Consider the following 25,637-nt stretch of genomic DNA (forward strand, 5'->3'; position numbering starts at 1 on the left):
CAAAATAAAAGAATGTGGGCGTTCTCAGGAGATCTGGTCATCTACTTTTCATCCTCTCTGAAATATGTTACTTCCTGCATAATGAAGTAAAAGGGTTTTTCTGCTGGGCAGTGCTTTCCTTATCCTCACAAAGAGATTACTTAAAAGCCAGCCATGGGAACTTTGTCCACAAGTCTCTATTAGGAAGAAAGTTATACAGGACTGCAGCTTCTGTGCATTCACTGGCTATTGCCCATAAGTGCGGGGTCTTTCTCTTACTGCCTCTTATATTTTTTTCTCCCACAGGGATGAAAAATAAATAGTTTTAAACATGACATTCATGTTCAGAACCACAGCAAAGACTTATCATACAGCAACCATGAAGGGGAGGCAGAAAATAAGCTATTGATACGGCTTGTTTTTCTTTGTACAAGACAGGTGCAGGGAGAATTCTGCAGTTTTTGGACTCGTGATTCATTCACTTCCACTAATTTTGCTGAAGGTAGTTAGCAAAAGTGAACAGGCACACTGTAGCTTTAAAAAGTCAGCCATGAACCAGAAGGCAGTTGGTGCAGCTTGTGTGTGATTCCTAACGTCATGTTGGCTGAGAGCCAGCCTGGTTTTATTTCACTGTGTCAAATTGTACCTCCTTATTGAATTCCTTTGCCAGCCTACTTTGTGAAAGAAAACATTGGGGTTTCTTTGGCTGTTCTTGATAAGCCTATAAAAAATGACATGTTTTAGTTGCTTCTAGGTAGGTTTTTTTTTTTTTTTACTCTTCCACAAAAAAAGAAAATAATAATAATAATAAGACAATGTAGTGTGGTGTTACAGCATATCATTGTGTTTTGTTTTGTTTTCTGGGATGCTTAGAAAATGGTGAATATGTAACAGTTTCCAACTGAAGTGAAATCATTCTTTTGGCATGGAGCAGCAGCACTATCTTCTGTCTACTCTGTTACGGTGTGTGAATGTATGTTAATATCTATATGTATACGGAATGTTGGATTTCTCTATGAATGATCTAAGTGGTATAGCAACTGGAAGTTTGTGTGTATGCGTGTGTGTGTCAGTGTATCAGGGGTGAAGATTATCCCACACTTACAGTATTATTTGTTAATCATCTACTTCTCTAACAGTGACAAAATCTTGTGAATATACTAAATGATGTACTTGTCATGTCAGAGTAATCCCTAGAGAATGAGTGCCGAAGTATAAAGTGATTTGAGAGGAAATGTATTTAATTTATGGCTTCAGCTGTAGAAGAACAAGCACGTTTCAGAACTAGTTTTTTTTTTTAAAGCAGTTTATTCCTAGCTTTTTGATCTTGCTAATTGCATATTAATTGTGGAAGGTTTTTATTTTTTTCACAGTTCTAATCCTATTAAACAAAAAGACTAAAGTGATGGATGCTGTTATTTTCCTTGAATGATTTGGTGATTTTTACATAAATCTAATTAGCTGCATACCCTCTCTTACTCACACACACACACACACACACACACACACACACACACACACACACCACCTTTCTATGCTAAGGGCTCTCTGACATTTTGCAAGCTTTAGCTTTACCAACGGCATGGCCATAGCACAGGTTTCTGAGGCTTTCGCTGAGGGTATGTGAGGAAGTGGGATACTTGCTGACAAAAGCTTTAAGTGCTCTTTTGCATTTCAATGAAAAAAACATATAGAAAGAGTGGGAGTGGACCAAAAAAAATGTAATAAGGAGAAAAAAGAAAAACAGCCCACGGTGGGAAGGGGCAGGAAAAGGGGGATTGTTTTTCTGACTTTGACTCATTTATGAGTTGCAATGTCTTAAGTGAGAGCTTGGCACCCAGAGGAAGCTGTGCCAGTTCACACAGCACTTGTTTTGAACAAGGATTCAATTTCATTTGCAAATGCTTATTGTCAAGGCAGGGAGTGCCAGTACAGATGAAAGCACCCCAACCCATCTCCTCTAGTTCTTTAGGTTTAATCACATCTCTCCAATCGCTGAGGGAACTGGAGATTTAAACAAACATACGTGAGCTGGTGTGAAGCTGTGAAAGGAACCATTATGTTTCCGATTCAGACTATATATTCTTCTCTCACTTTCTAAGAATTAAACACAAGCTTTTCTCCCTTATTGATTAGTTGCTGAAGTAAAGGAACCCTGCAGCCTTCCCATGCTATCTGTTGACATGGAAAACAAGGAAAATGGCTCTGTCGGTGTAAAAAAGTAAGTGAAACTGGCTTATGAGTTCTGCTTCTGCAAACAACAGAGGGACTTGGTTTCTATTTTTATACTTCTTGCTTATCTAGTACAAGACACTGTTTGGGGCTTGTCTTGGTTGGTCTACACTGGCCACCAGCCTCCCTTCTCCCCCCATCCCCAGTTGCCTTTTTCTATATTCCATTTCTAAGACAAAGATGACTCAGACATCAAACTGTGCATAAAGGGGTTAGTGTATCAGGCTTTGGAACAGTGACGGTTGAGGATTTCTGCCCTGCATTCTGTATATGGAAACAAGAACATGGAGCAAACACAGACTCTGCCTTCAAGTCCATAGGCTACAAGCAAGGGTGGGGCAGAAAATACTGTTCAAGTCTTTTTAAATAAAATCACCTCTCTCAAAACAGAGAGCTATACTGAGGGATGAAATAGAGCTTCAGTGAAAATACTGTTTTAACAACTTCTCTGTCCTAATTTTAAGAACTTTTCTTTGACTATGAAACATGTCAGTGTATGCCATAGTGCTGTATTTTAATGTCTGTTCTCACATTTGAAACTTCTGATTATATTTGCTGTGAATTACATGCTTGATTCTTTTAAATAGGAAAATTCAGTTGCCTTATGTAGCACATTCTGAAACAGAACAAAAAGTTAATTCACAAGATATCTGTGAGTATATGAAAAAATATATATTCTCAATTAGGAGTAATATTGACTCTAGTCACTCTGATTAGAAGGATAAAGTAAGTTCCAAGTGGGTGTTATCTGTTTCATTTCTTTCCATGTCATTTAGTTTAAAATTGCCTTCAACTTGAGCTTTGGAGAAAACTAATTAAACGTAATCATAGAAACTGTGATATCTAAATGAGGAAAACGGTGTGATATATATATATATATATATATGTATATATATATATATACACACACACATATATGAATAGAAGGTATATTTTACATTAAAGTTACATTAAACATTAAAATTTGCTTTCTAAAATTCTCAGGTAATTTATGTATCTGTGCAATGCTGCCATGGTTATTCCTATTCTTAAAGTTTAGGGTAGGTAGATATAGGAGGAATGAAAGAAACAGATGCTTTTCCAATGTATGTGTTAGATCAGTGCTGTCCAATAGTGCTTTGAGCAGGGATAAACATGTTTTATACTTGTGCTGTCCAAAATGGCAGCCAGTAGCCACTTGTAGCTATTAAAAACTTGAAATGTGACTAGTGTAACTGATGAACTGAACTTTTAACTTTACTCAATCCATTTTAAAAGTTCACAGCTTTATTGAAATATAATTGACATATCGTAAACTACATACATTTAAAATATAAAATTTCCTAAGTTCGGACATTTGTATGTATCCGTGAAACCATTACCACGATTAAGATAATGCACATATCCATCATTCTAAAGTTTCCTCATAACCCTTTGTATTCTCTCCCCACCCCCTTCCCTGCCCACATCTCCCCAGGTGACCACTGATACGTTATTTGTCACTATAGATTAGTTTACTTTTTCTAGAGTTTGTATAAATGGAGATATTCAGGATGTACTTTTTTGGGGTGGAGAGGGGTCTGGTTTCTTTCACCCAGGATAATTAATTTAAGATTCATTCATGTTATAGTGTGTATCGATAGTTCATTACTTTGTATTACTGAGTACTATTTATTGTATGGATACACCAATTTGTTCACTGTTTATCCATCTATTTGTTGGTAAACATTTGGGTTGTTTCCATTTTTTAGGTATTACAAATAAAGCTGCTTTGACCATTTGTGTACAGGTCTATGTGTGGATGTATACATTCATTTCTCTTGGATAAATATTTAGGAATGGAATGACTGGGCTACATGGTAGGTGTATGTTTAACTTTTTAAAACACTGCCAAAATTTTTTTTAAATAAAAATAAAAACGTGCCACACTGTTTTCCAAACTGGTTGTCCCATTTTATATTCCTACCAGCAGTGTGAGGGCATTCCAGTTTTTTATCCTCACAAACTGGGTGTGATCAGTCTTTTTCATATTAAATAATATAAATTTTAGGTGTGGTTTTAATTTTCATTTCCCTAAGGATTTATGATGTTGGGCGTCTTTTCAGGTGCTTATTTACCAACCACATATCTCGTTAAGTATTATTGGAATCTTCTGCCCAACTTTTCATTGGGCTAGTTTTTAAGAGTATATTATTGTGTAGAGAGTTTTTGTATATTCTGAATACAAGTCCTTTACCATCTACATGATTTAAAAATGTTTTCATGCATGTGACTTGTCTTTTCATTCTCTCCATGGTGTCTTTCAAAGTGCAGAAGTTTTTAATTTTGATGAAGTCCAGTTTATCAATTTTTTATTTTATGGATAGTGCTTTTAGTGTCATAGCTAAAAAATATTTGTCTAACCCAAGGTCACAAAGATTTTTCTCTTGTGTGTTCTTAGATTTGTGACTATGATTTTTTAATTAATTTTTGTGGACTGTGTGAGATAAGAATTAAAGTGTTTCTATTGATGGTGGTGGTGGTACTAATAGTAGCAGTAGTTATTGTTTTTTGCCTTTGGATATCCAATTTTTCCAGCATCATTTGTTGAATTGTTCCTGCAACTTTGTTGAGAAATCATTGATCATATATATGTGTGGATCTATTTCTGGGCTCTCTATTTTATTGCATTGATATTTTTGTATATATTTATGCAAATAACACTGTTTTGATAACTACAGCTTTATGATAAATCTTGAAATCAGGTAGTGTTATCCACCCAACTGTGTTGTTTTTTAAACTCGTTTTGGCTCTCCTAGGTCCTTTGAATTTCCACATGAACTTTAGAATTAGCTTGTCAATTTCTAAAAAAAAAAAAATAGAATGCCTACTGGAGATGTGATTGGCATTGCATTGAATTATAGATCGACTGAGGGAGAATTGACATCTTAACAACATTGTGTTTTCCAACCCATTAACACAGCATTTTTCTCCATTTACTTAGGTTTTCTTTAATTTCTCTCAGCGATGTTTTGTTGTTTGCAGTGTTCAGGTCTTGCATATCTTTTTTCAGATATATCCTTACATATTTCTTATTTTATGCTATGATAAATGGTACTGCTTTTTAAATTTTAATTTTCAACTGTTTGTTGCTAGTATATAGAAATACAATTGATTCTTTTACATCAACCTTGTACCCTACAATCTTGCTAAGCTCACTTACTACTTCTAGTAGCTTTTTCGTAGCATCCATCTGATAGACAATTATGTCTTGTGAGTAAAATCAGTTGTATTGTTTTCTTTCCAATATGGGAGACTTCTTTTTCTTTTTCCTACCTTACTGCACTGAATAGGACCTCCAATAAAAAGTTGAATAGAACTGGTGAGATTAGAATTAGACATCGTAGTTTTGTTTCCGATCTTAAGAAAAAACATTTAGTTCTTTTCTTATCTTTTTTCTTCTGTATATAGCATGCCTTTTTTTTTTCTGCCTGCTTCTAATTTTTCTCTTTAGCATTGATTTTTAAGCAATTTGACTATGAGACTTGGTGTAGTTTCTGCATCTTTCTTGTGCTTGTAGTCTGTTTAGTTTTTTTTTTTTTTGGATCTGGGGCTTAGTTTTCAAGTTTGGAAATTTTTCAACCATTATTTTTATAATTTTTTTGTTTCCCCCCCACTTTTTCTTTGAGGACTCCAGTTATAAGCATATTAGATCACTTGATATTATCTCACAATTCACTAATGCCTGTTAATAGTTTTTGTCTTCTTTCCCTGTTTCAGTTTTTTTATAGTTTCTATTGCTTTCCTTCAAATTTTTTCTTCTGAAATATATGATCTCTTGTTAATCCCACCCAATATGGTTTTCACTTCAGACAATGTAGTTTCCATCTCTAGAAGTTAAACTTGGATCTTTTAAAATATTTTCCATGTCTCATATTCAGTCTTCTCTCTAGCTTCTGAACATATGAAATATAGTCATAATAAATGTTTCAATGTCCTTGTCTACTAATTCTGTCATTTATCAGTCAGTTTCAGTTGATTTTTCTTCTCATCATGGGTTGTATTTTTCTGCTGCTTTGCATGACTGGAATTTTTAAAAATTTTTAATTAAATTATAGTTGGCATCAATAGCATTTTAGTTTCAGACATACAGCATAGTAATTTGACATTTATATACTTTACAATGTGATCACCACACTAACTCTAGTAGCCATCTGTCACCATGAAGTTACAACACTATTATTGACTATATTCTCTGTGTTGTACACTACATCTCAGTGACTTATTTATTTTATAACTGGGAGTTTGTACCTTTTATTCTCCTTCACCTTTTTCACCCATTCCTCTACAGCTCTCCCCTCTACAACCATTAATTTGTTCTCTATTTCTATGAATGTTTTTGTTTAGTTTTGTTTTCTTATTTTGTTTTTTTGTTTTTTGGTTTTTTTAGATTCCACATACAAGTGAAATCATACAGTATTTGTCTTTCTCTATCTGACTTATTTCACTTAGCATAATACCCACTAGGTCCATCCATGTTGTTGCAAATGGCAAGATTTCATTCTTTTTTATTGCTGAGTAATATTCCATTTTATATGTACCACATCTTCTTTATCCATTCATCTATTGATGAACACCCAGGTTGCTTACATATTTTTGGTTATTGTAAATAATGCTGCCATAAACAGAGGGGTACATATATCTCTTCAAATTAGTGTTTTCATTTTCTTTGGATAAATATCTAGAAGTGTAATTATTGGATAGTATGGTAGTTCTAATTTTAATTTTGAGAAATCTCCATACTGTTTTCCACAGCGGAGTGCCTGATAATTTTTTATTGAATGCCAACTAGATATTGTGAATTTTACCATGTTGGGTGCTGGATATTTTTGTATTCCTGTAAATATTCTTGATTTTTGTCCTGGGATGTGCCTAAGTTACTTGGAAACAAGTAATGTGATCCTTTTAAGTCTTGCATTTAAGAATTGTTAGGCAGGACCAGGCCTGCGTTTAGTCTAAGGGTATTGTTTCCCTTTTATCAAGGTAAGACTCGTCTTTGTACTCCAACCAATGCTCCTGAATTATGAGATTTTCTTCTCTGGCAGATGGAAAAAGGCACTATTCCCACCCCTGCATGATCTCCAAGGATTGTTTTCTTTAAATCCTTTGCATGGCTCTTTCCCCAGCCTCAGGTAGTTCCCTCACTTGTATGTGATAATCAGTGCTCTGCTGAGTACTTGAGACCTGCAGATCTCTAGAGTTTTCTCTGTGTAGCTCTCTCTTCTCTAGGACTCTGGCCTGTACTTGACAGAGCTTCCTTGTCTTGCATCCCTCAGGGATCACTATTCTTTATTGCCTATGTCCAATGTCTTGAGTTCCATTCTTTCATATATTTTGTCAATTTTTTTAGTTATTTTAGGCAGAAGGGTAAATCTGGGCCCTGTTATTCCATCTTAACCAGAATTAGAATTTACAGTTAATTTATATAGCCATAAGTGTTTAGTGCCTAACCTGTTGAGCAGGGTAGAGTGAGATCATAATGCAGAATCCCAAAAGGCATAAAACTGAGTCTTAAGGCTATTTCTGAGATCTACCAAGATGAGGGTTACAGTTGCTTCCATTTTGTTTTCCAGGTATGGAAAATAAAGTTGCTTTACTGGGGAATGTACTATCACAAAGGGTCATTTCCAATAAGCCTAGGATAATAGCCTTTATTCTCTGGCAACATGCTCCTGATCAGAGGTTTAGTTTTACAAGACTACTATTTATGGAGTCCCTTCTATGTGTTTAGCACTTTGCATGAACCTTGTTAATCCTATTTGGAGGTATTTATTATTCCCATTTTATAGCCTAGAAACTGAAGCTCCAGGAGGTTAAAGACCTTCTAAGATTTCACAGCTAATAAAAAGGTGGGACTGGATTTCAGACTTAAGGCTGGCTCTGAAGCCTGAGTCCTTTCTTCTACTGGGATGACTAGATTGTCATAGGTGGCTTTCAGTCCCTTTTACCACAGCATGGCTTTCGCTGGCATGAGGCTATGCAAGCCCACCTTTTGTTTGTCTCCAAGACTTGCAGATGGATGCAAACATTTAATAATATGACCATAATTTAATGAAGACAGGACTTCCCTTTCCAAAATCATATATTTCTTGTAAGTACAGAACATTTTAAAGTCTGTTCTAAGCACACTCGGCCAGTTATTTCTCAAGCTAGAGTTTGCAACACTTGGAGAGTGCGTGAAAATACACACTGCTGGGTTACACCTCCAGAATTTCGAATTCACTAGATCTCTGATGGGGCCTGGGAACTTGCATTTCTTATATATTCTCTGGTGACGTTGATGCTGAGAACCAGAGCACTAGGTAAAGGTTTTTTAAACTTATGCACTATTGACAGTTTGGCCCAAATAATTGTTTGTCGGGGTTGGGGGGAATTGAAGGATGTTTAACAGCATCCCTGGCCTCTACCCACTAGTAGTACACCCTCTCCAATCATGATAATCAAAAATGTCTCCAGGTATTGCCACATGTCCCCTGGGGGACAAAATAGCCCCAAATAAGAACCATTGCTCTAGGCTAAGCTCTGCATGAGGAATGTGTAACAGGGTGGCTTCTAGGTGTTAGAACTAGTTTACATATTTCTATCGGTCATTTCTGCTTAAGACTCCAAAAAGACCATGAGTTTCATTCTGGAACTTCCTCTGCCTTTCTTCTGCCACATCGTACTTTATATATTAGGGGAGGGAGAGAGGAAGGAGTAAAGAGAGGAAGAATACAGCAAATATGGCAAAATGTAAACATTTGAAGGAATGTGGGGAAAGGGTATATGGAATTTTTGTACTGTTCTTGCAACTTTTCAGCTGTAAGCCTGAAATTATTATTTTTTTTTAACTAGCCAGTTCATTAATTGGGAGGGAAAATTCATCTTCCTTTAGGAAAGAAGCCAAACTCCTAGCTCAGATTTGCAGACCATGGAGAAATTAAGCACGGCATTGGAAAGCAATGGAAAGAGCTTTCAACTTTGAGTCAAGTCAGGTTTGGAAGACGTGGGTTTGACTTTGCTTTTGTTTCTTAGTTGGCAGAAAAATAATTAATAAATAAATCACTTATTTCTCTCCGCCTTGGTTCTCCTGACTGTAAAATAGGGATGGAATGGAGGGTTGTTATGATGATGAAAAGAAGGCACTTGTAGACTATAGAGTGATGTGGCAGTGCTAGTCTTTATATTCCAATTCATAAAGCACTAGAATGCTACTGTGAACCACATATTGTGCTAATCGTCTTCATAAATGTTATTTCATTTAAACATTGCAACGTTAGGTATGATATATGTTATTGCACTCTTTTTTCAAAGAAATAAACTGGGGCTTGAACCCATCTCTTCTGACTGTGGGATGACTCTTTTTCTTTCATCCAGCTTTTATCCTGTAACTATCCTCACTCAGTCTCATAAGCTGGAGTGAGCCTGTTTTTAGGCAGTCTTGGGACAAGCTTATTCCAGAGCCAGACCATGGATTCTGAGGGCATTGTTGTAAGAAAGGAAAAAAGATGATTGGAACTTATGTTTCAGGCTTTCTAATTTGGTGAAGTTGTTACCTAAGTGACTGATAGAATAAATTCTACCTTAACAATTTTAACAAACATGCTGTTGGACTTCCCTTCCTCACTTCATTCATTTATTCCTGCTAAAATCTTGTGGTCTTGACACACAGAACTGTTAGATCCCTAATCATGGCCCTTTTTTAGATCTCTATTATTCTAAATATTGTAAGTCAATATGATTTTAACAGGATAATCACCAAGGCCTAGATTATACTTGAACTCATTCTGAAATACAAGAGTAAGTGAACTATATGCTTAATTTTATGTTCAGGGTCTTCAATAGTAATAGCCAATCAATAAGAAAAGCACAACAGAAAAATACCATAGAAGATGTCAAAAACATAAGCAAGCACTCCACAGAGGAAGAAATATATATAGCCAATTAATATATGAAGAGATATTCAGTATTGTTAATGACCAAGAAAATGCAAATCAATATCATAGTAATATGCCCATTGATTTGGCAAAAATTTTAATATCTGACAATACCAGTTATTAGACAGGATATGGATTTGTAGGCTACAGTGCTGGTTAGAGTGTAAATGGTACAGCGACTTTGGAAAACAATTTGACATTATTTTCAAGTGTTCAGCAATCAAATATTTTATAACTCAACAATCCTATTTCTGGATATACATCAGTGTTGCCCAATAGAAATGACACTTGAACCCCATATGTAATTTTAAAATTTCTAATGATCATATTTAAACAGATAAGATAAATTTTAATATATTTCATATTTGACTAAAAATATCCAAAATATTATGAATTTAACATGTAACCAATATAACATGTTATTCATTAGATAGTTTACATTTTTTGTACTAAATTTTTTAAGTCCATTGTGTATTTTATACTTAGAGTATATCTCAATTTGGATGCAAAATTTTCATTAGAAATATTTGATCTGTATTAGATTTCATAAAACTTACAATTGAAAAAGAATCACATACCCCAATAATTCCAAACATACTTAAAAGTTCCAATAAATGAATCAGGTACCAAAAAATTATTTTCTTTTAGTATTTGCATGCATATTGACACAACTACTTCTTCTTTTTTAGAAGATTTGATTTAACTTTGGAGCAGAAGCATTATGTTTTAAGACTCCATCTGTCAAATTTACTAATACTATGTCAGTATCATTAACATTGAATTCAAAGGGGTACTGCATAAATTTTTAAGTAAGTATAAGTTTATCAATATCAATAAATCATTATTTAATTTTATCTTAAAATTGATTTATGTTAGAAAACTGTGTAAAATTATTTTTGTTGTATTGTACTCTGAAAAGTTTCCATTTCAACACAAAATTTTGTACATATACAGCTAGGTCACAAATCAGCTTTTCATGTTTTTGGAGCTTAAAATTTAGCTCACTGACATGTAGTCTGATATCAATGAGAAAATATAAATTACACTGTCATTTTTTGTCTTTAATTATTGAATATTTGGTAAGCATTTCTATTGTTTTAATAAAGTCACATATTGGACTTAACAGCACAATAGATCTTTCTAAAATTTTTCCATGACTTATCCAACAAGTATTGACAAAGAACACAGATCATTAAATTTATTGCATGCTATTTCTTTTAAGAGTTGCATTATCTGGTGTTGATCCATAGCATTTGCAAATGTACTGAATGATTTAACAACAGTATTCATGACACTTTTCAAGAGTCAGTTTTAGAATACTGAATATTAATATCATACAGTAGACTGAAGCAATAAGAGAAACAAACATCAGTCTCGTGTTTTAAAATTACATTAAGTCCAGATTTTTTTTTAACCTAATGTGGTTGTAGTACCACCCATCAGAATCGAATTACTTTTTTTCAAATCTAGTTGAAGTTCTTCTTTGGCAGATGTAAAAGATTTTAAAATATAAACTATGAGTTCAATTCTTCAGGCCATAAATTAACATCATTTTTTCATAAACTTGGAAGTCTTTTGAAACACAGCATACTCCAAGTATTAATTGGGCAGTGTCTTTTATATTGCACTGTTCATCTAAAGCTAAAGAAAAGTAATTAATGTTTCTCAAATTTTGAATCAGTTGATCTTAGATATTTTTTAACAGAGCTTGTATTCTTCACACAATTTCTTGATGGCTTCATTGAAAAATTTTTACTTTTTGTGAAGTACTTTTTTAGCCTTTTCTCATAACAAATCTGAATAAAACCACATTTCATAAAATTGTTTTCTTTTTTGTGCAAGAATCGAAACTGTTTATAGAAAGACAAATTTATAAGCTCAGATTCTATTTAAAATCACTTCAAAATGTTTTGTTGGACATTTAATTTTGATTTCGGGTGACTAATTTTGTCAATTCTTTTTTGATAGTTGAGAAGAAAGTTACTAAAGACACTATATTTACTGAAAATGTCTCTTAATGTTGTCCATTTTATTATCTTTACCATTTTTTTACACAAGTTTTTTTTTTCCTTTTGTTCTGCGCCAACACATTACAATTGCAATTCATCATGAAATTTCCAATATACTGGGGGTGCCAAAAAAAAATGTGTACACATTTTAAGAAAGGAAAAAACTATTAAAATTATGCTGATGGTAACCACTTTGAGCACCTCTTGTAATTGTAGAAGTCAGACGTGACTTGTATTCATCTTTTGTTATCAGTATATATCGAGTATTACAATTTTAGTTTTTTCCTCTCTTAAAATGTGTATACATGTTATTGGCACCATCTGTACTTTCAGCCAGTCTCCTTTTCTCTTTACTGTTAGGGTTCTAGTGTTAGTTTCTGCACCTCCTCTTAATTCTATGTCAGTAGTATGCCTCCTTCAAAAATTTTAATATTTGTTCATACTTATTTTCAACTAAAAAAGCATTTAATTATATTATAATTAAAACTGTAAGAGTGTCAACTTACTTTCCAATTATAAGATACAAAGATACTCTAAACTTATGCTGACTGCATCAAATACATTCATGTTACATAGGAAAAATCATTTGAACGGAATCAATCAGTTGACAATAACTAGTTAGCCTTGTGTTTATGTGTAATACTAGAGAGGACACAGGCATCTGATAGGAGAAATTTGATCAGACAATAGTATTCTAGGTGCTGCAATGGTTAAAACGGAAATGTAGCCACACCAAAACAAACGAGTTGCTTTTAACAGAAACATATTTTGTACCAGTTCAAGTTTTTAAATTTAATTTAAAAATTAAAAATTCAGTTTCTCGGTCAAATTTTAAATTCTCTGTAGCCACATGTGACTAGTGGCTACCATACCACACAGGTATATAGCCAAGAGAAGCTCTTGCACAGGTGCACCAGGAGGGTTAAATGAGAAGGAGATTGAAGGTGGTGATGGCCTTAGGTCAGGGGAGTGGGAGTAGGATAGATGTAGTTATTGTCAAGATTCCAGCTTTCATTTTTATTAAGTTTAAAAATAAGCAAGAGGGAGCAATCTTAATAGTTTGGAATATATTCTTCTAGGCAATATCTATACAAATACTCTTCTATCTATCTATCCATCTATAGATCTATCTACCCATCCACACACATAGCCACAAAAAAATGTACACATATTCACATGCATTCAAAAATTATATATATGCATATATAATTATATATATATATACACATATTACATTTTCTTTATCGATTCATTCATCAGTGGACACTTAGGTTGCTTTTATGTCTTGGCTATTGTAAATAATACTTCAATGAACATAAGGGTGTATATATTTTTTCAAGTTAGTGTCTTCATTTCCTACAGATAAATACCCAGAAGTGGAATTGCTGGATCACGTGGTGTTTCTATTTTTAATTTTTGGAGGAACCTCCCTACTGTTTTTCATAGTGTCTGCACCAATATACATTCCCACTAGTGCATAATGGTTCCCTTTTCTCTATATCTCCTTACCAACACTCCTTATTTCTTATCTTTTTAAATAATAGCCATTCTAACAGGTGTGAGGTGATATCTAATTGTGGTGTTGATTTGCATTTCCCTGATGATTAGTGATGTTGAGCACCTTTTCATACACATGTTGGGCATCTGTATGTCTTCTTTGGAATATGCGTATTCAGATCCTCTGCCCGTTTTTAAATTGATTTTTTTTCTGCTATTGAGTAGTATAAGTTCTTTATATATTTTGGATATTAACCTCTTATCAAATATGTGACTTGCAAATATTTTCCCCCATGTAGTAGGTTGCCTTTTCATGTCATTGATGGTTTCCTTTGCGGTGCAGAAGCTTTTTATTTGATGTCGTCCCATTTTCTTACTTTTGCTTTTGTGGCCTTTGCTTTTGGAGACAGATCCAAAAAGCATCACCAAGATTGACATCAAGGAGCTTATTGCTTATGTTTCTTCTAGAAGTTTTATGGTTTTAGGTCTTATGTTCAAATCTTTGATCCATTTTTAGTTAATTTTTGTGTATGGTGGAAGGTAGTGGTCCATTTGTTTGTGTGTGGCTGTCTAGTTTTCTCAATACTACTTATTTTCCCCCCCTCCCACCTCCGAGTCAAACTGTTGTTCTTAAGGCTAGTTGTGTAGGACGCAGCTCACTGGCCCATGTTAGTATTATGATCATTGCACTTTACCTGGCTGAGGCAGTTGGTCGCTCATGGTGGCTCACAGCAGCTCATGCTGGCCGCCAGTCACTAACAGCAGCCCAGCTGCAAGTTGAGCCGTTGTTCACAATCTTAGCTGTAGAGGGCGCAGCTCACTGGCCCATGTGGAAATCGAACTGGCAGCCATGTTGTTCAGAGCTCATGCTCTAACCAACTGAGCTATCTGGCCGCCTCAATACTATTTATTGAACACTGTTCTTTCCCCACTGTATGTTCTTGATTCCTTTGTCATAAATTAATTTACCATGTATAGGTTAGTACTAACTTTTGAAATAGCTCTCTCTGAAGGCCGCTAACTATATTAGCTATTAAGCTAAGTATTAAGTTAAAGAAGTTATCATTTTCACCCATGTGAACTGGAGGATTAGGAGGTGAATGGTAGAAGTAAAATATTAGGGTCTAGTTAGAAACTATTATTGGTATTGCTACAGTAGAATGCCAAAATTCTGACTTTAGTGTAGAATTATCAGAGAGACTTCTCATATACCAATAATGACAATGGCTGTTAGTCTTACCTCATTAAAAAGGTCCAACAATGTTTACATGTACAGAAATCTACACATTGGTCAGGTCTTGATCTCTAAGGAAAGCAATCACATCTACGGTTGAATAAATAACTTCACAGGGTATTTGGTTGTTTGCCTGGAAGCCTTGCTTGACTCCTTAGGAAAAGAGAAATGGGAATTTGATAGAAGTAACTGTGTGTCTGATCACTGGCTTTAGCGTTCATTCATTTATTCCTAATCTTGGCCTTTGTGTCACGTAAATAGCCAGCAGTCCTTTGATGTATGTTCTTTGAAAGCGATAAGGGTATCCAGCTTGCTAGGTAGTTCCTGGGTACTCTCTCCTCGTTATGCCTCTCTCACCTGTTCCGTCCATGTTTCCCAGACCCCACGACCACACTGCTCAGCTCTACCCAAATGCAGTGAGTGATGGTTCCTGGAATGCTATTTTTTTAGGGAGCAGCGATCTGGAATAGGGAGTGATCATGATGGTAAGATACCTCTACACTGAAAGCATGGGGATATAAAACTCCCCAGATATTTGAAGTGGCTAAATAACAAATACCTCTTAACAAATAGCTTGTTAGAAAGGAAGGAAGGAGGGGAAAGGAGGGAGGGAGGGAGGAAGAAGAGAGAGAAAGAGAAAAGAAGAGGAGCAGGAGGAGCATGGGGGGAGGGGAGGTAAACTGAGCCACTAATTCAAACCCAAAAAATTACCTTTCTCATCAGGATCTGGTGGTGTAATCCTTCTGCAGATATGTTTGGTGTGATAAGTTAGAGTGCAATATGGTTTCTTTGTTTTGTTTTATAATAATTTTTATTTTTAATGTCAGATGTACAAAACAACACAGTGATTAGATGTTTACACCCCTCACAAAGTGATAGCCCCACCATCTGACACTGTACATAGCTATTACAATACCATTGACTATATTCCCTATGCTGTACTTTACATCCTGTGACTATATATATATTTTAATTATAGTTGACATTCATTATTATTTTATATTAGTTTCTGGTGTACAGCATAGTGGTCTAGCATCTACACAATCTATGAAGTGACCCTCCTGTAATGTCTAGTGCTATATGGTTTCTTAAATACAGATACTATATGGGAGTTAATAGTGGTAACTTGTAACTGGTACAGTTTTCTTTTTCTTACTGAAGCTAAAATTCATTCCGTAATATTTTATGGCTGTCTCCTCATTCTGATATATGGTGTGTTAGTCACCTTGGGCTGCCATAACAAAATACCGTGGACTGGGTTGCGTTAACAACAGAAATTTATTTCTCATAGTTCTGGAGGCTGGGAAGTTCAAGATCAAGCAGCTGGCTGATTCCGCTCCTGGAGAGAGCTCTCTTCCTGGCTCGCAGATGGCCGCCTTATCACTATGTCCTCACATGGACTTTCCTCAGTACATGCATGTGGCTCTTACAAGGCCACCAAGCCTATCGGGTTAGGACCCCACCCACATGCCCTCATGTAACCTTAATTGCTCTGTCCTTTAAAAACCCCATCTCCAAATACAATCACAGTGAGGGTTAGGGCTCAGTGTAAAAATTTGAGGGGAGGCAAAATTCAGTCTTACCATATGGTCTTATGTTTGATTATTCCCTTACATTAAGCGATAACTTGGGTTAAAAATTGAGCATGTTTACTGTGTTGATTTATACCAGTATTTCCATTGCAAATAACTGCCTTCAAGAAGTGTACATTTTCAAAGAGTACAATACGTATAACTTGAGTCAGCTAAGCATATTATATTTTAAGCGCAAAAAGAGTAAGAGCTTCATTGCAAGGCAACAGAATTCACAAACATGCATCATATGCCTTTTATACATTAGCAGCCTTCACGGGCTGCTATTTTCTACATAGCTTCTGATGTGCTACTGTTATTCCCACAGAAGGAACAGCGATTTTGTCTAAGGAACGAAGCCGCACCTAAGTCCTCTGGAATTAGCCCTGTTCTGGGGCCCAGGGCAGGGACAGAAAGCTCTTCAGGTGGGCTTTATGCAGTTGTCTTTCATATCAATGATTGGGATATGGACCGTTCACTTGTCTGTGTTTAGCGTACATCTTGGCATGAACTGTATCTGACAGTGAATGAAAACCAGACATTCATTGAGTCCTCTTGAGAGGAGTGTCCTTATTTACACTCCTGCAGAGGTCTGCGTTTGTACTAGAAAGGTCTTTATTTGTACAGGCGGGGAAAGAGGCAGTTACAGAAAGATGGGGTAGGGTGTTGGGGAAGCATTCTTAGCAGAGATGTGAAGGACAGAGTGCCATGTGATGTCAGGAACGCCATCAGCCCAAGGGATCGGACCTCTTATAGAGGAGAGAAACGATGCAGGAAGATGCCCCGCCTGTCCCTGGGACCTGCTCCTGCAGATTCAGGGCTCCAAAGCCCCTCCTCCGCACATCTTGTGTGCCATGATGACTTTGATTTCTGTCCCCTCCTCCCTCCATCAATCTATTCCTCCTGTTCCTTAACCACTTTTTGGAATAAGGCAGGGAACACACACGACCCTTTTCATCACATGGCTGATTGAGATTTTCCTCTTCGGTAGACTATGAGTTTCTAAGGTTCCTCAGGTGCCTGGCTGATATTAGGCAGGCTAAAATTAATGATTGGAATAAAAGATAGACTGGGAATATTAGGAAGGGGACATGGAACTGGCACCTTTTAATGATGAATAAGGTTCTAATCCCTGGTAGTTGAATAGGCCGGGTTTTGAGTGGCATAGCCACAGCAGGTGCCATAGGAAAGTACAGGATTTTGCTCAGTTGGATTTCAGCACACACGTGGAATGGGGAATAAGCCTGGAAAGTTGTGTTTGAATCAAATGCCTGAATGTCAGGCTAAAGAATTTGGAATATACAGACTGCTTGAAGAATCATTTGCTTTTTCAATGCCTTTGTTGCCTGGGTATGCTGCTGCTAAATGCAGTCCATTTTTACTTATCTGAACATTAAAGAAAAAAAAAGAAAAATGTCCTGTCAAGAACCTTTGAATCATTCATTCTCTTTCGGTGCCCGCCTGCCTCTTAGCCCGACCTCTGCTTGTTAGGATGAAGGGAGAGGGAGAAAGGGATGGAGATAAACTAAAAGTCTCTCAGTCACTCCTTTTTTAGGTATGTCAGAGGCAAAGAGATCAATACTAATTCATTACAATCAGAATTATATTGCTTTTAGACAAAGCCTGTTTTAAGATATGGACAAAAAATACGTTAATATAATTTTGAAAGTAAGTTATAAATATCAAGGCAATACAAAGTAGAAGTGCATTTCTAAGTGGAAACCTAAGTAACATTGAGGATTAGCTTTCATAATATCTTAACAAGTGTCTAAAGTAACTTTTGCTCTGAACTTTAAAGCAGAAATGCAATTAATGAGTATAAAGGGATCTTGAGTCTCATATGGATTGTATTTATCCAGAGTTTCCTTTTGGTCTGATCAACCCTCAGAATCTATAATATCCTAAGTACCATAGAATATACACATGCTAGATTCAGAGAGTTTCCACTATTTTCCACATGCCTTCACTAATATATAAAGGGACAATGGGAACTACTGCTGCCAGCTCTTAAAATTATAATGTGCCAGCATGAATGAAAACACTCATTATAAGGTCCCAATCTGCATATATCTGCCAAATTTGTTATTTATTGCATTTCTGCTCCCGTGATGGTGTCTCTCTAGCTCTCTTTAAAAGTGAGGTGATTGTTTAATTAAGGGATAATTGTTTCCCAGTGTGAATTATTCATGCATGATATAATTTTTATCAATACATGATGTACCCAACCATATGCACAGGGACTAAGAGGTGACAGTGTTAAATGGAAACATTGATTTGATTAAGTGATGGAATTGTAGACAAATTCTGCCTTCATTTCTTGCCAATGTTTTGGAATAAAGTAAAATGCATATAGATTTTTTTTAAAGATTCCATGCCTGGAAAAATATTTATGAATTTATCATCTTTACATATTGTATTCTATTAAACATTTTGCTATGATGATAGTGAATGATAAATATTAAATGATAATGGAACTTTTATATCTGCCATCTCATTGCATCAGTGCAATTTATCAGCCACAATGGGAACCACCATCTGGGAGGTATTTTAAACAGCACCATTTAAATGCCTTTTGGAATTTGGCATGCAAACGTTATAAGAAATGACTTGGAGAGAATGGTCCATTTAAAAGAGAACTACGAGTAAGTGTCTAGGTTTGGCCACAAATTACAGTCCTTGAGGAGATGTATGGCTTCCCCAGTGGGGAAAGGCGACACTTAAATCCATCCTCTGAAATGTTCTCCTAATTTTACCCAGCCTTGGCACAATGGCTCCCCCAACCCTAGCCATCATGTTGCTGGTGGATCGTCTCCAGTTTTCTCCTTCAAACTGTTGCTAAAGCCACTGGACTGGTCCGGCAAAATCATTCATCATGCTTTAACATAAACAACCGGAAGAGACAATGTGTGTCTGCATGTATCTACCTCTGCACGCCATCCCCTCAGGAACTATTTTAGGGTATATTTTGAGCAGTAGGTGCTTTTCAAAATTGCTGTTGAAATCCTTCACGTTTCCTAGTCAAGCAGAAGTGTCTGGGCCCTCCAGTACCCGTGTCCTCAGTAGCATTCGTTCACCCCTCAATTCTAGTATGATTTCAAGTTTGCGGTCCACATGTCTGCTTCCCCTCACCAGATTGCCCGCTTCTTGAGGGCAGGGCCTATGTATCCTATCCCTGTGACCCTGAATCAAGCATAGTACTGAGAAGATAGTAGGCTTTTAGTAAATATTTGTGGTATCAATGAATAAGTAGAGTGGGAAAAGCACAGGTTTGGAGGCAAGCATATATGGAATCCAATCCTGGTTTTATCTGCTATGTGATTTTGGCTGAGTGTCTTGACCTTTCTGAGCCTGAGTTTCCTAAAAACAGGTCACAGTAGCCAGTTCACAAGTAACTGGGAGGCTGATAATAGGTAATGTGTGAAAAGCGCATTGCAGGCTCTCAGTACTCTGGTTGTTAGTTCATTAGTGTATCAGATCTTTACTGTGGATTGACTGTGCACCATCAGACCTGTGCTAGGTGCTGGAGAGCATAAGAGACGTAGACAGGTTTCTCCTCTCAGGATGTGAGTAGTCTAACTCTGTGATTTTTCTTCTAAGTTATTTTTGGGGGAGGGGGAAAAGACAGTTACAGCCTTGGCTGTTTTGGAAAGGGCCTGGTGTTCTTAACTCAGGAGTATGAATAGCATACTGTGCACCACCAGAAATCACTGGACCACTCTTAATATCTCTGGATTGAAACAAAGTACATGAGGAAATACTTTGTATTAAAGGTTTAATGGTTTATTAGGAAAGCAGTGACTGAGCCAGTGAGCGTAATGACCTGACCCTAAGAAACACAGAATGATTATGTCCTGAGGGTACGCGGGAATCTAGGACTCTGAGGGTAGAGGGGACCATGGTTCCAGGGAGCTGGCCTGGGCCTGCCCCTGGGACACTGAGTAGTGAGCCTGGCCGCATACGCTTGCTCGCTCTGCTCTGACAGCTGTCTCGATTTGTGTTTTGTAGCTCCATGGAGAATGGGAGGCCACCCGATCCTGCAGACTGGGCTGTGATGGATGTCGTCAATTATTTCCGAACAGCGGGATTTGAGGAGCAAGCTAGTGCTTTTCAGGAACAGGTAACTCAGTCTAGAGAAACATACAATGAACACAGTTGCCTCCCTTCCCCACAGTGGGCAGAAGGGAGTGAGGAGGAAGAGGACACAGAGCAGCGAGGGGTCAGTGAGGCTCTCTGCATGTCCTTCACATCAAGTCCTGATCGTACCAGACCCCAAAAAACTAAGGAAGGTGAGGAAGGGTAGAAGGAAGGCGACAAGCTAATGATTCCTTCCTGCAAGAGAAAAACCCAAGCCCTGAGATCCAGTCGCAGCTACAGAAAGGAAGGCTAAAGGTCGTTTACATCTGCAAGACGAAACAGCTCTACCTTCAACCCAAACACACTAGAAAGCAGAAAACAGAAAAGAACGAAAAAGTAGGGACAAATCTAAGAGACATGCAGCACCATCTACTACTGGCCTTGGCACCAACTGAGTTGAATAGGCCCCTCCAACTTGCTTTCCAGGTGCTTAGCAAAGTAGAGTGCAAAGAGCACAGGATTTCGTCAAATCCTGGTTCTTCTAACTCTGTGTGACCTGGGCAACTTACCACGCCTCCATGAGTCTTGGTTTCACATCTGTAACCCGAGGCTGTCAGTACCTCACTCAATAGGGTGGTGGTGTGAGGACTCAAGGACAGTATACACGGTGCCTAGAATATGTCCTGGACCGGTGTCAATGTCCCTCCCCTGAGGTCCAGGAGTGGTATTGGAAAGAGAGAGGGAGGCGCCAAGGGCCCCTCCCACTTCTCTGGGTGATTCCAGACTCCATTTTTCAGGCTGGGCCAGCTCTGTAGGGATAGTGATCAAGGGGCTTTGACCATGAGGAGCATGTTGTGGTCCACACCAAAACAGCTCTGTAGGAAAACAGAGTTCCCATCTTCCTACCAATGAAGGCTTCAGTTATCTAAGCACTCAATTTACTTTTCTAATACTGTAATTTATTGACAGAATTATAGACTGAATAATGTGTCTGGCTGCTTCTACCATATCCCTTTAGCTGTTTTTTATTCTCTCAAGCTCGGTTTGGATCAGTGAATTTTTCTAGTATCGTAAATGCTAACCTGTAGATTTCCCCCAATGTTTCCTTCAAACTTTATCCCTATACAGGTATATTTTTTGTTAACTTGGAACATTTGCTGAAATAGCAGCTTGAGTCACTTCACGCCCACCAGAATAGCTAAAATTAGAAAGCTTGATAAACCCAAATGTTGGTGAGGATGTGGACCAATCACACTCTGCTGCACTGTTGGTGAGAGTGTAAACATTGGTACATCTACCCCATGATCTAGCAGTTTAACACCTGAGTATTTATTCAACTATTTATTCCAGGGAAATGAAAGCATATGTCCACAAAAGATTTGTATAAAATTGTTCTTACTAGCTTTATTCATAGTAGTCCAAAACCAGAAGCCTAAGTGTCCTTCAATGAGAGAGTGAATATACTAACTGTGGTATCATCCTACAATGCAGTGCTCCCAGTAATAAAAAGCAATGAACTATTTATGTATACAGGAGCTTGGATGAGTCTCAAAACATTTTGCTGAGTGAGAGAAGCCTTATATAAAAGAATCCATACTGAATGATTCCTGTCTCAGTCTGTTTGGACTGCTATAACAAAAGTACCACAAATTGGGTGGCTTATAAACAACAAACATTTATTTATCACAGTTCTGGATGCTGAGAAGGCCAGGATTTAGGCAGCTGCAGATTTGGTGTCTGGTGACTGCTCACTGCCTAGGCAGCCATCTTTTTGCTGTGTCCTCACATGAAGGAACGGGTGAGAGAGCTCTCTGGGACCCCTTTTATTAGGACACTAATTCTATTCATGAGGACTCTACCCTCATGACCCAATTACCTCTCAAAAGCCCCATCTATTAATATTATTACTAATACTCCTAATACCCCTTGGGGATTAAGTTGCAACATAAGAATTTTGCGGGGATACAAACATTCAGACCATAGCAATTCTATTTAGATAAAGGCTGAGAACAGGAAAATTTTGTAGAAAAAAATCAAAACTGTGGTTGCCCTTGGATAGGAGGACATGGAGAATGACTGGGAAGGGGCACAAGGGAACTTCCTGGGTGATGATAGTGCTCTGTGTCTTGATAAGCGTTTGGGTTATAGGGAATGAGTAACAGTCCTGACTCCTCATTTCCTTTCTCCTGACTGACTCATAGTTACTGGATGATCCTGGAGAGTTTGCCTTTCTAGGACTCAGATTTCTATAATGAATGCTGAGTTAAACAAGCAAAATATTGCTCAAGCTCCTGTTTTAATAGTCAAGTGTTATTTGAAAACTTGACCTCATGAAGTATGCTTTCCATGCCCAGCACAAGGCAGAAAACTACTTGAGATATTGTATAGATACAGTTGAATTTTCATGACTAGGTTATAAAACATTGTCACTTGCCCATGGATTGCCTGGTTGCCTGGTTTACAAGAGTCAAGAGCTTTAGTTTTTAAGAGAGAATCTTTTGACGAACCCCATTCAAAAGCATCAAGACCCTCCTCACACAGAACATTAAGGATCGGGTTCATTTTGTGACTCTCTAAAAGCTAAATGAGTGCCACTCTCTGGTGCGAAGCCATGTCTACTGACAGTGCTTTCAGTGGCCAGTTAAGGCATTCTGGCAGTCCAGCAACTTCACCACTCAAACTGGAGCCTAACTGCAAGTCACAATGACAGTTCTGTCCATTGTAGTGTAGTCACTTCACTTCTGTCTTTATCTGTCTGACTCACTTATTCAAAGTATATATGAAGAAAATGGAAGATCGAGTTCTGCCATTCAATCAATGTCATATAATTCATGTTGTTCAGATTCCTCAAATTTAACAAGTGAATGACATCAGTGATTCTGTTTCTAGAAGAGTATGTATGACTGAGATAATTTTTTTCTCAGAGTATCATGACAAAAATAATATGCCACTCATGGTGACAAATTAATGTTTCTGTATTATCTCCTCACTTTCCCCAAACCACTTGAATAAGAACAGTGTTTTACTCTGAAATGCCCGATTGGTTGTTTCAGCCATTCATTTGAAATGCAAAGATTGGCATTTCCTTTCAGATACCTTTTTGCTAACTTTTGATATGTTCCTGAGGTCACTGACTTAATAAATATAAGGAAAACCTCTTATTGCTACAAATTGCTAAGTAACACTTGCCACCTCAAATGGAGTGGTAAAGTAGGCAGGCCAACCAGAGCAACCCTGAACATGTGCCCGAAGTCACGGCCAGGCGGATTTCAACTGTAGTGATTTTAGGTGGATATCTATCTCTAATAAGACCCAGGACAAATCCAGGTTTTGGGGGGTCTAAAGCTTATACAATTCTAAAAGACGAACTTGGGAAGAAATTAAAAATTATGAATATAAAATCACTAAGGCAAAACTTAAGCTTCATTAGTGTTATGGTTAATCTAGATCTGAATTAGACCTGCTGAAGCCCCACAAATTGGAAATAATTTTTATTACTTTATCAGCATTTTATAGTACCAAGTACTAAAAATATTCAGCAATTTATAGTGCCAAGCTCTGAAAATATTCAGCGCGCTTTGACACCTGATATTTCTTAACAATTGAAAGCTCCTGAAATGTATAAAATATTTTACAGCATAATGAACAAGAGAAGTGGCAACTCAAACTCTGCTGATATGTCCTTTCAGCCCATAAAAATTTAGAAAAGAGTTCAAAAGCCGAAGGGTCATGCTAACAATAAGAAAATAGGAGTATGGAAAGCAAAACTGATAAGGAAAGAATCTTTTTGAATTTTTCATTGAAATAGATTTCCATAAACCAAAAGTCCCAAATGGTTGTTTAAATCATTTGTTTAAACGGAGAACAGTTATGAGAAGTTATAAGATAGACTCGTGTGTAGTGCTTCTTTCATTTATTCACTTGTTCAGTTGTTGCCATAGTTGTTATCGATTTTTCTAACACATTAAAATAAATATAAGACTATTAAAGTAAAATAATGGTTATGATTACAAGTTTTCTTTGACTTTAATAAAGCTACCTGAAACCATTATAGGTATATAATTTGAAGGAAACACAGAGGATGCTGGGCAGAGCGGATCGAAGGCAAAGCCATGGGGACATGAAATAATGTGGTTTATCTTGAGAACTCCAAGTACCTTGGAGTGAGAGATGTTGTCTAGGGAATGCCAAGGGATTTGGCTGAACGGTAAACGGGGCTTGCCAAAAGAATTGGACAGATTAAAACTGAATGAAATTGAGGATAGTTAAATGAAGCAAACTCCCTGAGGATACGAAAGTGATAAGATCAAAAGAGTATGGAAGGAATAGAGTCAGTGGAACCATAACAGCTATATACAATGTCAGAGGGGTAGTAGATTAGGGGAAGGGGGTTATCGCTTTGTGAAGGGTGTAAATGTCTAACTATTACATTGTTTTGTACACCTGAAACTAATAATAAAAAAAAGAGTATGGAGGGGCGAGGAGATGGAGGAATCTGAACCATTACGCACTGCTAATGGGAATACAAAATGGCGTAGCTGCTGTGGAAAACAGCTTGGCAGTTCTTCAAAAAGCTAAGCATAGATTTACCATATGACCCAGCAATTCCACACAAAAGAGGAACTCAGGCATTTGTACACAAATATTCATTGCAGCATTATTCACAATAACCAAAACAGAAACAACCCAAGTTTTCATGAACAGATGAATGGATAAACAAAATGTAGTATATACATACATTGTAGTATTATTCAGTCATGAAAAGGGATGACCCTCTGATACATGCTACAACATGGGTGAACCTTAAAGACATTATGCTATGTCAAATAAGCCAGTCAAATATTGCATGATTCCATTTATGTGAAATACCTAAAATAGGCAAACTCAGAGAGAGACAAAGTAGATTAGAGGTTATCGAGGGCTAGAAGGAGGAGGTAGTTATTGTTTAACAGGGTTTCTGTTTATGGTGATGGAAGAGTTAAAAAAATAGTTTTGATAATTACACAACATTGTGAATGTAATTAATGCCACTGAATTATACACATAAAAGTGGCCTATTTCATGTCATATATATATATATATATATATATATATATTTACCACAATA

The 25,637-nt window shown here is 36.8% G+C and overlaps 2 protein-coding genes across 5 annotated transcripts in view; both read left to right on the forward strand.

Moving 5' to 3' along the window:
- The first annotated feature begins 415 nt into the window (after positions 1-415).
- SAMD13 (sterile alpha motif domain containing 13) overlaps positions 416-25,637 on the forward strand; it is a 32,456-nt gene continuing 7,234 nt past the window's right edge. The window contains exons 1-4 of one of the 4 annotated variants that reach the window (XM_019647765.1): positions 417-733; positions 853-942; positions 2,116-2,200; positions 20,462-20,573. In XM_019647765.1, coding sequence (XP_019503310.1) covers positions 2,148-2,200; positions 20,462-20,573 — 165 coding nt within the window. In that variant the 5' untranslated portion in view covers positions 417-733; positions 853-942; positions 2,116-2,147. Of the gene's footprint in view, positions 734-852; positions 953-1,519; positions 1,599-2,115; positions 2,201-20,461; positions 20,574-25,637 lie in introns of those variants that run through there. The other 3 variants (XM_019647767.1, XM_019647768.1, XM_019647764.1) reach the window with 3 other exon arrangements.
- Positions 20,492-25,637, forward strand: part of DNASE2B (deoxyribonuclease 2 beta) — an 86,363-nt gene continuing 81,217 nt past the window's right edge. Inside the window, exon 1 of the mRNA XM_019647706.1 lies at positions 20,492-20,573. The gene's annotated coding sequence lies outside the window, so the exon portion shown is untranslated. The remainder of the gene's footprint in view (positions 20,574-25,637) is intronic.

This window comes from Hipposideros armiger, unplaced genomic scaffold (assembly GCF_001890085.2).
Source record: "Hipposideros armiger isolate ML-2016 unplaced genomic scaffold, ASM189008v1 scaffold_115, whole genome shotgun sequence".
NCBI lineage: Eukaryota > Metazoa > Chordata > Mammalia > Chiroptera > Hipposideridae > Hipposideros > Hipposideros armiger.